Source organism: Pleuronectes platessa, chromosome 7, assembly GCF_947347685.1.
Source record: "Pleuronectes platessa chromosome 7, fPlePla1.1, whole genome shotgun sequence".
NCBI lineage: Eukaryota > Metazoa > Chordata > Actinopteri > Pleuronectiformes > Pleuronectidae > Pleuronectes > Pleuronectes platessa.
In genome coordinates this window covers 14,631,331-14,645,817 of record NC_070632.1, presented here as the reverse complement: position 1 = coordinate 14,645,817, position 14,487 = coordinate 14,631,331, and the positions used below count along the sequence as shown (strand labels likewise).

Genomic DNA, 14,487 nt, shown 5'->3' with positions numbered 1-14,487 from the left:
AATAAAAGTCCATGAAGGCCTTAGGTTTTTTATAACAGTTTTATTTATTGAGATCTCTCATTTCGTATTAAAAAAAACTGCTAGCAAGTTTAGAAAGTCTTCTTAAAAGTTGAACATTTGTACAGTGACAGTATCATTATTGAATGAACTACATTGTAATCAATGGAAAATGTTATCAACGCCACGGCTGAATTACAGACATGGAGGATTGAGGAGGCAATCCCTTTTTAATGTTGCTTCCTCCTGAAAGAGCAACCTGTAAAACAAAAATGAACATGAGTTAGTAAGCCTTCTAGTTTACAACACAGGGGATATGTCAGTAAACTGTCTGTTGATTGTGACTTTTAACAAAGTAAACAGCTCTATCTGTACATTGGAATTAGGATGTTTTACCCTCTGTCAGTCTGGCCTTTCCTCCTTTTGGCTGGCACAACACAGTTGAGCATCCCACACAGAGAACCACCGTCTGTGCATGGCTGAACACAGTGGTGATCTTGTAGCAGCCTGCAAAAAATACTGGGTTAAAACTGCGAACAATAGATTAAACATATAAGTGCTAGGTAATAGCCCCCCTCTTAAGGGTCGCAAGATATATGTGAGGGCTCCAAAGACTATAAATACTACAAACATTTTAAGTTTAATTTTCATGAAACATAATTTTACCTCTTTGTGTCTTGCAATAATACACATGTACCATCTGAGAAGTTTAAAGTTGATAAAAGTAAATATGATGAAAAAAGGTCATATCACATAATTGTATTGTCTTAAATGAAACTCATCGTATCTTTTAAAACTAAAATTCAGCTGCTTGAAGTGTAGAGCTGTCAGAATCTTGCAGTGGTGCAGTGGTGTAAAAAGTGCAATATTTCTTTCTGAAAAGTAGAACATTGTAAATTTGTTGTTAAATTTAAAAAAAAAGAACTTGAGTACTTATGTACATAATGCTACGTTTTCATTAGAAAAACTATTCTACAGAAACACCAGCCGTCCACTCTACTCCGTAGCTTTAGAGCCAACAAAACTGCGAAGTTTGGAAACGCTGCTGGGCCCATTTTTTGTTTGAAAACTCTGGGGCCGTGTTTTAGTATAGAGGGACAGAAAGTGAGATGTTTGGTAGATGTTGGTCTTCTCGGTCACAATGTACCCTTGGCTGATTTGTCTGTCTCCCTTTCGGAAGAAAACAACAAGCATTATCCTTGTTTACCAGTGTAGACCAAAACATGGATAATCAATTAATTAATTATAGGTGTAGTTGTCAAAGTTGTCTTTGCTAACAGCTGTCAGTCTGTGTAGTTAAATTCTGCAATTTAGAATGATACGAGTGCTTACATGCGTAGGATACAAGCTATAATTGGAGCAATCTGCAACAACTCCCTTGTCCAGAGGGATGCGCTTGCCTTCCTGTTTCCACAGCATGTGCATGCCCAGTGTATGTGAGGGGTCATGGACGGATATTGTTTTAGTTTGAAAAAAGCCATATTCAAATTAAAAACATAGTAGTATGGATGTAGCCTCAATGTTATCTACAGAAGGGTTAAATCTGTGGATAACAATGACAGGTAAATGAGTCACTGTGCGACTTAACACTGTATCTGACCTACAATGAGACTAGTCTTGTGAGTAATGTACTGTATAGATGCTTTTAAGACATGGCCTCCAGAGGATGTCGGGAGAATTGGGTTCAGACTTTCTCCACAGTTTGCCTTTCCCAAAGGAGATTCTCCGCTCAGACAAATTCACGATAACACAGAAATCTCTGGAGTGTTCAGGTGACGACGGGTGGTTCAGCAGGAAGACGCAGGATGTCATGTTTAAATTCTGCTGCGGTGATCATGTGTTTTTGTTTACAGTACACCAGCATCGGCTCTTCTGACCAAACTCTCTCTTAACATCTTCGTCTTCTACTTTTATCCCTCCGTTTTTTCATCCTTAAATAATTTGTAATATTCCTCACTTGCGGAGGAGCTCCTTCTGTGTGTTCACATCAGCTCCTCCTGACTTTCTGCGGGCTTTCTAAAAGGGAGCCACATGTAAAAAGTCTGGAGGCTCTCAGTCGGACATTTTCATTCACACACACACACAGCGCCTCAACAGAATGTCAGGAGAATCTTTGGAGTTCAGATTATGTGTTATGACCTGAACAGGCTGGTCTCATCAAAATTTCGTTTGAAATGTTACTAAAGAACATCCGCAAAAATTCGTATGAATTCGACTTAATCGTGAGTCAGGCGGCTGGGGACAGGTGCCCTATGCGCTGCTCTCTCCGTGGAAACAAAATACATGGCGGATAATCACTTTATTCTTTATGGTAAATTAAATATTTTCATCGTTTATAAGTGTGTTTGATCAACTTTGAAGCAGCGCATTTTAGGATTATTTTCATAATCTTTTTTCAGATGGTTTGTATGATCTTTTGTTGTTAGTTTACTTTTAACGGATTTATTTTATTGTTGCTATGGACGCTTCCCTCTGCCACCATAGTCCGGCTCTCACATATAAGGCAACCGCAGTTTAAAACTCCCAAACCGGGACCATTGTCGCATGCCGTGGACGTGTACTTTGTGATGGAATGAGTGAGCGTCCTGGAGCTCCTTGAAAAACGTAACCTAGCATTACAGCGAACCGCTTGAGTGGACCTCAAGCTGGTTCCTTTCCCTCCACATGCGGCTGCGAATCACAGAGCGTCCTGAGTTGGTGTCTGCGGTACAATGAAATATTTCATTGTTAAAACATTTTTTAAAGATTTAATGTATCCCACAATGTGTGTACCTGTATGACTGTAGAGACGGGCTCTACGTTGTCTCAGGCCCAGTGAATTCTCCTCAATTCTTCTCCTCACTTCCAGGAGAGAATCACTGCTGCCAGCTGGTGAATCTGAACAACACAAAGCAATACTGTAATTTGATGTACATTGTGTAAAGCAATCTTACCAAGTATGTTTTCTGATCTTATTTGAACACGGAGATATTAAGACACCTACCATGTTCAGCCCAATCCTGTACATCTGTGACCCACTGCTGCACAGTCTCATCATTCAAAGACAGGTCCTCCTTGATAGCCTCTAGGCTCTGCCTCTCCCTCTGAAGATCCCTTTGTGTCTGTGGGGAAAATAGAGAATACAAATATTATCTATTCCTCACTGAGATTGCAATGTGGCCTTTTAAAAAATAAATGACAATTACCTTATGAAATCTGGAGCATAAGGTATTGCACATGTTTTTCACCTTCCTTTTGTGCCAGTCCATGATCTGGACAGTCAGCATGTCTGTGCGGGCTGTAACAAACAGATTTTTTTTTCAATACAATCAATGATACACTCTTAATTATGCTAATTGTCGTGTAATGCTATTGAATGATTAGCCTTGATGTGCAAATATTATATTAGATAAGTCAGAAACTGCAACCAACCTCCTTTTCCCATAAACTTGGTGTTTATGGCAGTCCTGGAGAGGAAGGAGTTGACCATTTCCACCTCCTCTCCCAAGGTGGAACCAGCTCCATCCTGATTTCCTCCTCCCCATTTTATCTATCATTTTAGGATGATACCGTGCATCCCATTAGTAGAAGGCCAGAGAAACATTCGCTGTTGTTTTGGCTCTGTGATCCAGCACATTTAAATATAGATAATAATAATAAGAATAAAGTGTGTAGTTTAAGCTTTAACCTGAGGTGGTTTACATGCATATTAGTTAACCCCACAAGTAATTTAACAAATGAAAATGAAATTGATGTCTAAAATTACCTCACACTACATACCGTGTGCTTTAGCATGAAGCACAGACAGAAAGGGTTTCATGGTAGTGAGGTGATGATATTCAGGGTAGGCTTCACAAATTCTGCTGATGTAAGGCCAATATTTGCAAATAACGTCCATGCAAAAGAAGGTTGGAGGACTGATGGCAGAGACTTCCTTCTGCAGGAACATGGGATAAGCGAAGATCTCACCCCTGTAGGATTGCATCACAGCATTATGTCAACAATACATAATAAACTGACAAAAAGACAGAAGTTAGGTTTACGATTAATAGATGAGTTTATGGTGTTAGCAAGTATATGTTCTGAAAGGGTGAAACCTTTTTGGAATAGATGTTAGTAAGAGGGTTATCAAACTTGCCTGAACATATTCAGAGCACGAAGAATAATCCCATGTCGGCACACAGCTACTTCTATACCCTGTCGAACAATGGTACACTTAATTTCACATAATTTATCTGCATAGTAGAAAAGTTATCTACCCTTCCAGCAAAGAAATTGCTAAAAAAAACAATGTTACTGAGGAACAAAATAAAACTGCGCACACAAAAATGACATACATCTTAATATAATATAGATTAAGTCTGATACCATCTACATAAGTTTGTAACAGAATTAGCATGTTTATTAGGGACTTAGTATGGTAAATAGTAATTCCAAGAGAAATCTCTTACAACACATACCTGCTCATCAAGGCTGGAGCTACTCCTCTTACTCGTCTCTTTGGCTGCATTCAGCTGAGACCTGCCACAAACCCCCTTTCCTGGCACCTAAAAATGACAAAACATCGTCACAGAAGTCATTTAAATTAATTTATGAAAATTTTGGGTGTAATTTTGCAGGATATACTTTTGCAAATGGTAGTACTCATCTAAAATAAAATTGGGCTTGCAGTATACAAAGTACAATGACAAATTATGTGATTAAAAACATACACTCTTACATGCTTGGTCCTCCTTTGGATGTCTTCCACAAAGGCTGCCACCTCATCATCTTTGCAGAGAAGCACACCCTCAAAGTAACCTGCTTCATCAGTACTAGAGAACATACATAGCAATATATGATCATTTTAACATAAATACACAAATATACATAAATATTGCGGCTGCTGCTTCAGCAGTCACGTAATCTATATTTGGGAGTCCCAGCTGTGAGAAATCCTAATCTGAGGAAAACACAGATTTTCAACCACATGTGGATCTATGAGTATCTTGATAGATACCCACAAGCTCATTATTTGTAGGCATTGAAATAAAATATGTTAACAATAACAATTTAAATGCAAATAGAAGGTTCCGTCACTTGAGCACAACAGGTTGAATGTGTTAAGAATCCCTCAAGTGTTTTTTTTTTTGTTTGGCTCCCACTATAACAGTGTGCATTGCTTAAGAATTTACACAAACACTCTTGACATAACAAAAAAGAGCTGATACATGGACATGATAGGACAATGTAACATAAAAACATAGACACACCACCCATCCTTTTTGAAGCGGTAGTGCTTCCTGTTTCCATCGACGGACACAGCCAGCATTTGTGGACAACAGGCTGGGCAGATGAACGGCTGCTCCGAACACAATTTGTTCACCTCGTAAGAGCTTATCACCCACTCCATGAAGCTCTTGTAGAATGTGTCAGAACACACTTTACCAGTCTGTTGAAATATCCATTACAATTTAAGTTATACGTATGCAGAATTATAAGGAGACATTGATAAATATTGTAAACATATAATATATGCCAACCCACCCTGCCACACTCTGTTGTTTGTGCATCGAGCATTCTCATAAAGCTCAAGCGAGAATTCCCTGGAGCAACCAGCTTCATTTCCTTGAACCCTTGAAATATGGCTACATCATAAAGTGTGTAAAAATTTATTGTGGCCGGCCAGTAGCCGCTAACTTGTACATCTTTGAGCTCTGGTTTCCAGCTAGCACAGCAGCTTCCACACCGCAGCTCTGGGAGGTTCAGATCATATCGCCCTTGGTAAAAAACAAAACTTGTTATATTCTCTGATAAGAATATAAAGAAAAGGTGCTCAAAAGCCTAAACTTGTCTGACAGTATGGAATGTTCATGCTAATGAGTTACCTTTCATGTTTATGAAGACTATAGGTCTCCCTGGAACAACATTTAGACTCTCTGGAGGGCATTCACAAATATGGTCTGGCATTTCCATTGGCAATATTCTTACTAAGGGAAAAGAGATTAAAAACATAAATAAATAGATTTGTGTTTTTAAAAAGAAAAGAAAATATATTTATTTACCACATATGTGATGAGAATAGTGCCCGTCAGCATCATCTTTCACCACAACTGTTGGCGGCAGTGGCTTGTGGAAGCCATGAATCCTGGATGCCCGATTGTGAAGTGCTTGGGACTGATGATGGCTAATGTCACAATCACAGCAGTAGTATTGCATGGGCATGCATTCAGCGCATCTGATTGTGGCGTCCTTCTTTAAGCATCTCTGACAGAGCTGTGGTTTGATGCAGTTTGCTCTGAGCATATTGTCCACAAGCTGTTGTCTGGCTTCCTTCCATCTCTCTGACGAGAAGATGTTTCGAGTCTTCCAGTCGCTGGCTGTTGTTGGTGTGCTGGCATCAATAACGACATCGGTGTCATCGTGTGAAACACTGAGAAGACTCTCAAGTTCTTTTAGTGCATTCTCTGTTTCAGGAAGAGAAAATGGTGTATATAAGGAAAAGTATGAGCTGGGCCATCAAATTTGTTTGCCAATCAAACATGGCACAGAAATATAAATATAGAAACTATCGTCACTTACCAAGTCCTTCCTCTTGGTCATCGGGCATCTGTGCAGAAACCCCCTCAGGAACACTGGGAGTGGATGATCTGACCCGTTTCGCTAAGAAGAGAAAGTTTAATGTGAAGTATGCCAACATTTCATTGCAGTTTTAATGTCAATCACTACTAATCTTATTAGTTCTCAATGGAACTGCCCTTGTCTGTGGATCTCTTTGCTGTTTATAGGTTTGGTCAGGTTACTATTTCAGTTGTCATAGTATATGACAACAAAACATAGACAGACATAATGGCAGAGTTCACAGTACAGTATATTAATGTTACTCTTGGAAATAGCGGAGTTAAAATGTGTTTGTTAATGTGAATGGTCCCTGATAAAAAAATAAATACAATGTTTCAGTATTTCATACCAAGCCAAAGTGTGGCCCTTGGTCGCATTTGTTGAAGAGTGAGGAGAAGATGTTTAGGTTGTATTGAGATGTAAACACTTCTGTTTGCGTTAGAAGATACTCTGCTTAATTATGGCATACCTTTGTTATTGTGCAATATTTCACAACAATCACCAGCAATTTTCTCTCAGCGAATAGTTTGTGCAGCATGCCAATTCGAGTATTGAACTAACCACATGAGTTTGATGAGGGGGACTTGCGTCTTTGGGCAACAATGTTGCCGTCTTTGTCCCGTTTCCTCCATCGAACAAAAGGTTTTGGTTTTGGTTTTGATTTTCTCTTTTTCTTAGGTGACTAAGAAGGACAAAAATCGAATTAAAGAAAATAAAACCATATAGACTGGCATAGCAAATCCTTTAAAGAAAACAGGAAAATGGAAAGTGTATCGAAAGTGTTACAATACCAGTGTTGCGTTGAGCTCCTTGATCATAGATAGTGCTGCCTTCTCCATCTCTTCAAGATGAGCCTCTGCATCCTGTAGTGATGACATATTGCCTAAACAAGCCACGAACTACTTACCAGAGACTTAGTATGCCACTGAAATTGGGGTAACAGGTCTTACAGGGAGACAGACAAATAAAAACCACACACAAACACATACAAACAAATGAGACACACTGTCTCACACAAAGAGAGAGGACAAAGGACAGATGTTGGCTCGTTTTTTTTTATCTATAAAGGACTTGGTTGAGGTCGGAGTAGGAGCAAGGGACAGGTAAGGTGCGGTAGGTGAAGGAGAAGAATAAATCAACATCCGGCGCGAGGCAGTGTGGGGGGGGGGGGGGGGGGCGAAGGAGAATGACGCAACTTCCGGCGCATGGCTCTTGTTACGGACGTGGTTATGTGCTGTAGAGCGAGGAATTTACAGGGCGAGGAAAATAAAAAGGCATTTTGTCCTGATTAAATACACATCTTGTGTGTCCTTCTTCTACCGATGCCTTGCACTATATGAAAAGATAGTAACGTAACGGGGGCAATTTACAAAGTGTTCCGGTTTGACGGCAAGGAGCTACAAAAGCGTCCATAGCAACCCTCTTAGATACGACAGAAACTCTTCGGAATAACGAACAAACCAAACATCGTAGAAGGTCACTGAATGAAAATATTGAAACTGAAACACACATATCTCGCCATAAATATCTTCAAAACACATTTTTATTAAGAAACATTGCTTAAACATAGCGTTTTCCAAAAAAGAATACAGCAATCTCCGCCATGTTGCTTTATCAGAGCACCGCAGAGCGAGAGCACGGCAGAGGTCTGCGCAGGCGCACTGGTCGTTTGGAGCATTTCGTCATATCTGTACGGATATTTGTACATTGCATCTTTAGTACGATATCTTACGAACCGTTTCGTGAGACCATGTTGACCTGAATCTAGTCTGTCATTACTCACCTGGACACTTCACATCCATAAAGTAGGAGTTTAACTGAAGTCAACGACAAATACAAATCAGAGGACACTTAACAGTTGTCAGGACATCCAGACCCGGTTGGTCAGATAAAAGTATAACAGTGGTTTTTAGTGTATTTGTAATGTACCAAGTACTTTTGTCCTGTCTCACGTTATATACGGTTTATAAAGATGACTACTTCTTCCTCTCGAGGTAAGAGGTCATTGGTTTTGTTTTTCAACTCATGTTGAAGCAATGATGACAAGTCACAGATGAGCACACACTGTATTTTCTCCCTTTCCCAAAACAAATATAAGTGTTAGTAAAAGAAGTAAATCATCCGGTTAAAACACAGGAGGGTCTTGTCTAAAAGCTTCGGGTGCGGACTGCTTCTTGGCCCCCTCTGTCGCACACGCCTTTGGTACCGCTGTGTTTCAGCAAATAGACGCCTCCCGTGTCTCACGCAGCTCCGTTAGCTAACTTCACGTAGCCCCATGTGCTGCGGCTGCTACGCGTCAACAACACAACCCCGAGGCTTCGCTTCGGTGAGAAGTCGACAGTTAACAACACAGACAGCCGACATCACTGCGCAGGGACAAACACAACACGCGGAGCAGGGAACTTAAAAAACTTACAGGCATTTTGTCCGTGTTAGCTTTAGCGTTCCTGCATATCCTGTGTTAAAATTTGAATTAAAAGCAGTTAAAGAAGCAGAAGTAGAAAGCTTGGAAAACACGCTACATTTTTTACTTTGTTTGCGATATCAAGGCACCGGGGAAACTGAGATTAAAAGTGGCTGAAATGCCCATCTCCAGCGCAGGTATAAATAGCCTGACATTGATAAATGGATGATTAATCCTTATTAATGTTTCAGCATTATTTTTTTTGAAAAACATCTCACATTATCATGTCCTGTTTTACCTAAGACATACAATCTGTACAGCCATAACGTTTTGAACATATTTTATTGAAAGCGAGAATTGCAAGAAACAGGAACTGTTGGGATTTATTGTTATTTATAACAAACATTAAAACCGTATTAATCCAATTACGTTTTTTTACCTGGAACAACCTCAATGTACAAACATTTATATCACCTCTACGAAAAGTATAATGAATATATACAAGTTTCAGGTTAAAAGAAGATATTTAGGGTATTTTTACTGCTGTCAAATGTCTCATCGGGACAAATTTGACCCAAACAGTATGTAAGGGTTAAACTGATGATGATGACTGAGAAACAGACACAGGCCTAACTCTTAAATCTCAGAGAAGTATCAGTTTTGTCCAGGATGTCCTCTCTAATTTTTGTATAATTTGGATGAGCGGCCAGAACCTTATGACACACATGTATGGCATTGTCATGCCTCTTTGCCTTTAAGTAGTTGAGAGCAAGCTTGTATCCAATAGATGGGCTAGTCTGAATCCCATATTTCCAAGCCAGTTCATAGTTTTGTGCTGCATCATGGAATTTTCCATCTTTTTCCATCATATAGCCCAGATATTCATAAGCTTTACTGCATGACTTGTTATGCTTGAGGCATCTCTTCAGCAGGTCCCTCGCCAAGTCATACCTCCCTGAATGGATATAGATGTCTGCCAGGAGCAACCAGCTCTTTTCAAACTCATCGGCATCAACTAGGCTCCACTTCATCTGAGCTAAGGGTTTGAGCTGGTTCCTGGCCCGCAGATGATCTTTGAGCATCATATGAGCAGTCGCTACGGCCAACAGTGCTGGGACGTTGTCTTTCTCCTTTTTGGCAATCTCCATGAAATCTTTGAGGGCTATTTCCATGTTGGCCTTCTTTTTGGTTGCCAGAAGGCAGTAGTTCTCCAGGATGCGGAGCTGTAGGTGTCCGCATGGTGTCTTAGGCTTTAACTCCTTCAGCAGTTTCCTAGCTGTTCTTATAGCAAGGAGCTGTACTTCCTGCTTCTTTGTGGAGTTCTTCATTTCACTATCTAGATTCCCAACCATCTGTTCTCCCATGGGGTCATAGTCAGGGTTAAGGTAAATTTCCGCCATGTTGTACATAGCGTGTTGACCCCAATCGTTGTCTGTCCGAGCTTTATTAAAATGGTGTAGGGCATCATTAAGTTCTCCTGTATACCAAAGATAAAGTCCCTTGCAGTAGTTCAACCCAGGGTCAAACTCAGTCGTGGAAGATTTTTTTTCTGCCATATCAAGAAATCTGGGCACTTCTTCCAACTTCCCAGCCCTCCTCAACACGTCGATAAGACATGACAGACTTTGGTAGTTGTCTGGTTTCCCCTTTACAAGTTTTTGACATTGGGAAACAGCCTGTTCATAGTCCTGCTTCCTTAACATGGTGTCAGCCATCATCATAGTTGCGTCCACATTAAACTGGTCATTCTTCAGAATGAGGCAGCATTGCGCCTGGCACGCATCAACTTCATCCAGAGTGAGGTGCAACCGAGCCAAGTCCAGCAACACCTTGCAATCAGTCTCACAATACACAAGAGCTTCCTTGTAGAATTTGACTGCAGTTTTATAAAACCCCAGTCGTTTGTAGTGTTGAGCGATCTCAGCGCAGATCTCTCCAGCAAACTGCTTCTGCATTGGGACAGTGTGAGGCTGCTCTGACTGCACCCTAGTAAGTACCTTTCCCTGCACATCCCGGGCTCTTTTTAGGCAAAGTAAAGCTTCCTCATTTTTGTCAACCTTGTTCTGGACATTTGCTAATAGGAGAAGATATTGGCAATACTCGTTGAGTTCCTTCACTTCATTCATTGGTTGATGGTCCAGCGCTTCACGCAATACCCTCTCACAGTCCTTGTACTTTTTCACCCTTAACAGCAGCACAGCCAGGTCATAGCGTAGGAAGCTCTGTTGCTTAGTTTTCAACACAACTTCATAGTAAGTTATTGCCTTGACATAGTTATGAGTCTCACCCAGTGCTTTTCCAATTTTGCCAACTAAACCACCATATTCTGGGTTTTTCTTCAGAACAAGGTCATACATTTGTATGGCTTTCTCTTGTTCTTGAATCGTCATATAGGCATCACCTAGCAAGATAAAAGTTTGACAGCTGGGCATCTTCCTCGCCATTTCTTTATAACAGCTTGTATACAATTTTGGATCATTTCTGTGGTTCAGATATATATCTGCCATTTTCTCATTTGCTTGGATGTAGTAGGGCTGCTTGGGACAAATGCTTCTAAGCATACTAAGCGCCATCTCAGAGTCACCACGGAAAAGGGCCATGTCTGCATCTGCAATAATGACACGTGGCTTCTCAGGGGTCCCAGAGAACTCAATGAGGGCATCTTGTATCACCTTTACTGCTTCATGCGTCATTCCCTTGAGCCTCAGGGCCTCAGCCAACTCCAAGAAGACAGAGACACAGTCAGAAATGCTCAGCTCAATCTTCTTCCTCTTGGACTTGAACAAGGATCCAGCTGTTTGAACACCTGGGAGACTCATGGCCATCTGCAATGTTTGAATAGCCTCTGTCAGTTTGCCCATTTTCTTCTGACACTTAGCCATGATCAGGTGGTACAAGAGATGTTCTCGAATCTCAAATTTATGGTTGAGGCAGGGTTCAATAGACTGGGAACACAATGTGAAGTTACCCTGCAACAGATGGATCTGTGCCATTAGTAGATGAGCTTCTGCATGAGAGGGGCACTTTTCCAAGCAACGATGGAGAATCCTCTGAGCAGTGTCAGTGTCGCCAGCGAGATATCTGACTTTGGCTAACAGGAAGACCCCTTGGTGGAGACCTGGCACAATCTTGACAACAGTATCCAACAATTTGTCACATTGCTGGAGTTGAGGAGCGAGAGTTTGGCCCTGGGCCGGAGGCTTAGCAGGACAAAGTGCAAGATACACTTTGACTATCTCCAAAAGGAAGTCTGGGTTGAGCTTCTCCAAGTACTCTACTCCCAGAGGCACACCTTGCAGATTGGAGAGGTGTTTGTCCACTGCCTCGTCCAGCAGATTGGTAACCTCTTCCTGTGGTCTGCACGTTTTCACTGCCAGTAAAGCCCGTAGGTACAGTAGCTCTCCTGATTTTTCAATAGATTGTTGATTCTCTGCGAGAAATGCCAATTGTTGTTTTGCAGCCTCAAGGTGGCCCTCGATCAGCTGGCAATGAATTATGCCAGTCAGAGCAGAAACACTGGTCTTATCCAAAGCCATGGCAATATTGTACCACTTCATAGCCTCCTTTATACTTCCCCGAAGGACCATCTGGTAGCCCAGCTCTGTGGCTAAATACGAGTCCCTGGAATCCACAGAGAAGGCTCTTTCCACCATCCTGAACGTTTGCTCAATCACTTTCTCATTTCGTCCACAAACACGAGTGAAGGCAAGAGACATTCTGTAGATTAGCTCAGGGTTGTGGGGTTCCAGATAATCCAAGTTTTTGATTAGGGTTGAAAGCCGTTTCACTGACTCAGTTATATCTCCATCTTTACATAAAGAATGCAGAGCTAACATCAGTACTGCCTCCAGGTTATTTCTATCCTTCTCTAAAAGCCTGCGCGCTACCTTTATGGCTTGATCCCAGTCTTGAAGGCTGAGCAGCAGTTTCATCTTCTTGATGAGCGCAGGCACAAACCCAGGGGAACTCTTAATGACCTGGTTGACCATTTCTAATGCTCCAGAGTAGTTCTGAAGATATTCATGGTATTGTGCCTTCCCCATCAGGGCAAAAACATCTGCTTTCTCTTTCAGTGCCTCATCAAAGTATGTTCCAGCTTTCCTGGCATAGTCATCTTTACCAGATGTCACATCTATCCAGGCTTTAAGGAGGATCCCCTCTCTAGAGCCATTGGAGAGTTTGATCATTTTCTCTACGTACTCTTTTGCCTTATCATTTCGCCCATATAGCCAAAGAAACAGTCCAGCATAATAAAGACTCTTGGGGGACGCACTTTTACGATCATGTTTGATCTTTGCATTAAGTGCTCGAACGACTTCCCTGTCTGGGTTAGTCTTTTTTCTCTCAGCATAGGCAAGCGCTATAACTGTGCAGAGAGATACATCTTGACTATCTCTTAATGAGTCCAACTCCACAGAAGCTTCTTGAGTTTGGTCTTGCATAATGGAACCATATGCTTGGAAAAAACTGTAGATGGGGTCATTGCCAAACTTCCTCTGAGCATCTTCTGCTGCATTTACAGCGTGATTGAAATACTTTCCATAGCAATAGAGCTCAATCAAAGCCAACATTGTCTCTTCAGCCTCTGACTTGGACATCTTCGAACAACTAGTTGTCTGGTAAAATGCAGTCAGATTTTCCTTGTTCGGTTTATTGGAAAAGGCAACTAACGTCAAGCATCTGCTTTTTCTTTAAAGCTTTTGATGCCTATGATCTTCATAGGTTAAAGTCACCATGCTAGCCATTGAAAATTGCTTGGAACTAGAACAATGGAAATTTTAAGCTTAATTAAAGGTCTTTCTAAAATTTTCTTGAAAACCTTAATTCTTTTGTAATCCCCTTTACTTCACACTTGTGGCTCATTTTGTAGATAAATACATAAAAGCCCACTGTGGTACTGAAGCAATAAGACTGTGTTTTTTTCTCACAGCGACCATCTCTCTATTTCACATTATTTACACAAATCTTGAATATCTGTGTTAAAGTTTTTGTGTAAAGTCTAAAAAATTGTTATTTTAAACAATAAACATTAATTAATTAATTATCTTGTATACCGTCACTTGACAAATATTCAAATGTACCCAAAGTTGATCTCATAAGCTGTGCATCCAGTAATTCAACAAAACATCTCAAGTCTTCATCAGAAACACATATTTCCCTCTTTGTGGGGCGGCTGTGGCTCATGGGTTAGAGCGGTCGTCAGAACGTTAGTGTTTCAATCCCAGTCCTCCCTTGTCCACATGCCGAGGTGTCCTAAGGCAAGATGGTGAGGTGTGGCCCATCTTTGTATCCAGTCTTATATACAACACCGCAGGTTATTCAAATAGAGTTTAAAACAGTTAGTAAAGCCAATTTTGTCTTACTTTCCTGAAACATGAACATACAGGTAGAGTTCCTTTTATGTTCACATATTTAAGATACCTGCTTCGTTGATTTATGCTTCTGAAGAAAACCAACTGAGAATGTATTTTCACCCTGACACTTACAACTTGTATACTTCCTCTAAG

The 14,487-nt window shown here is 40.9% G+C and overlaps 3 protein-coding genes across 5 annotated transcripts; all 3 read right to left on the bottom strand.

Annotated features, from left to right (window-relative positions):
- Window positions 1-24: 24 nt before the first annotated feature.
- On the bottom strand, window positions 25-8,407 carry LOC128444823 (40S ribosomal protein S27-like). Its single transcript, XM_053427481.1, has 3 exons — window positions 8,360-8,407; window positions 394-504; window positions 25-256 (listed from the first exon to the last, which is right to left on the bottom strand). The coding sequence occupies exons 1-3, from the start codon at window positions 8,376-8,378 to the stop codon at window positions 228-230; spliced, it is 159 nt and encodes a 52-aa protein (XP_053283456.1). The 5' UTR covers window positions 8,379-8,407; the 3' UTR covers window positions 25-227.
- LOC128444819 (uncharacterized) lies at window positions 2,151-7,688 on the bottom strand. 3 transcript variants are annotated; one of them, XM_053427474.1, is made up of 16 exons: window positions 7,368-7,688; window positions 7,138-7,258; window positions 6,538-6,618; window positions 6,021-6,422; window positions 5,844-5,945; window positions 5,503-5,735; window positions 5,229-5,407; window positions 4,697-4,790; window positions 4,437-4,523; window positions 4,115-4,173; window positions 3,757-3,947; window positions 3,409-3,526; window positions 3,183-3,274; window positions 2,981-3,098; window positions 2,770-2,874; window positions 2,151-2,698 (listed from the first exon to the last, which is right to left on the bottom strand). In XM_053427474.1, exons 1-13 carry the CDS (start codon window positions 7,452-7,454, stop codon window positions 3,184-3,186), a joined length of 1,845 nt encoding a protein of 614 aa, XP_053283449.1. In that variant the 5' UTR covers window positions 7,455-7,688; the 3' UTR covers window positions 2,151-2,698; window positions 2,770-2,874; window positions 2,981-3,098; window position 3,183. The 3 variants fall into 3 exon arrangements, with proteins under 3 accessions (XP_053283449.1, XP_053283451.1, XP_053283452.1); XM_053427476.1 differs by lacking the exons at window positions 2,151-2,698; window positions 2,770-2,874; window positions 2,981-3,098; window positions 3,183-3,274 and having other exon boundaries at window positions 3,743-3,947; XM_053427477.1 differs by lacking the exons at window positions 2,151-2,698; window positions 2,770-2,874; window positions 2,981-3,098; ... (1 more) ...; window positions 3,409-3,526; window positions 4,115-4,173 and having other exon boundaries at window positions 3,807-3,947.
- Window positions 8,408-9,104: 697 nt separating the features above from the next.
- On the bottom strand, window positions 9,105-14,406 carry LOC128444818 (tetratricopeptide repeat protein 21B-like). Its single transcript, XM_053427473.1, has one exon. The coding sequence runs from the start codon at window positions 13,576-13,578 to the stop codon at window positions 9,610-9,612; it is 3,969 nt and encodes a 1,322-aa protein (XP_053283448.1). The 5' UTR covers window positions 13,579-14,406; the 3' UTR covers window positions 9,105-9,609.
- Between the last annotated feature and the right edge of the window lie 81 nt (window positions 14,407-14,487).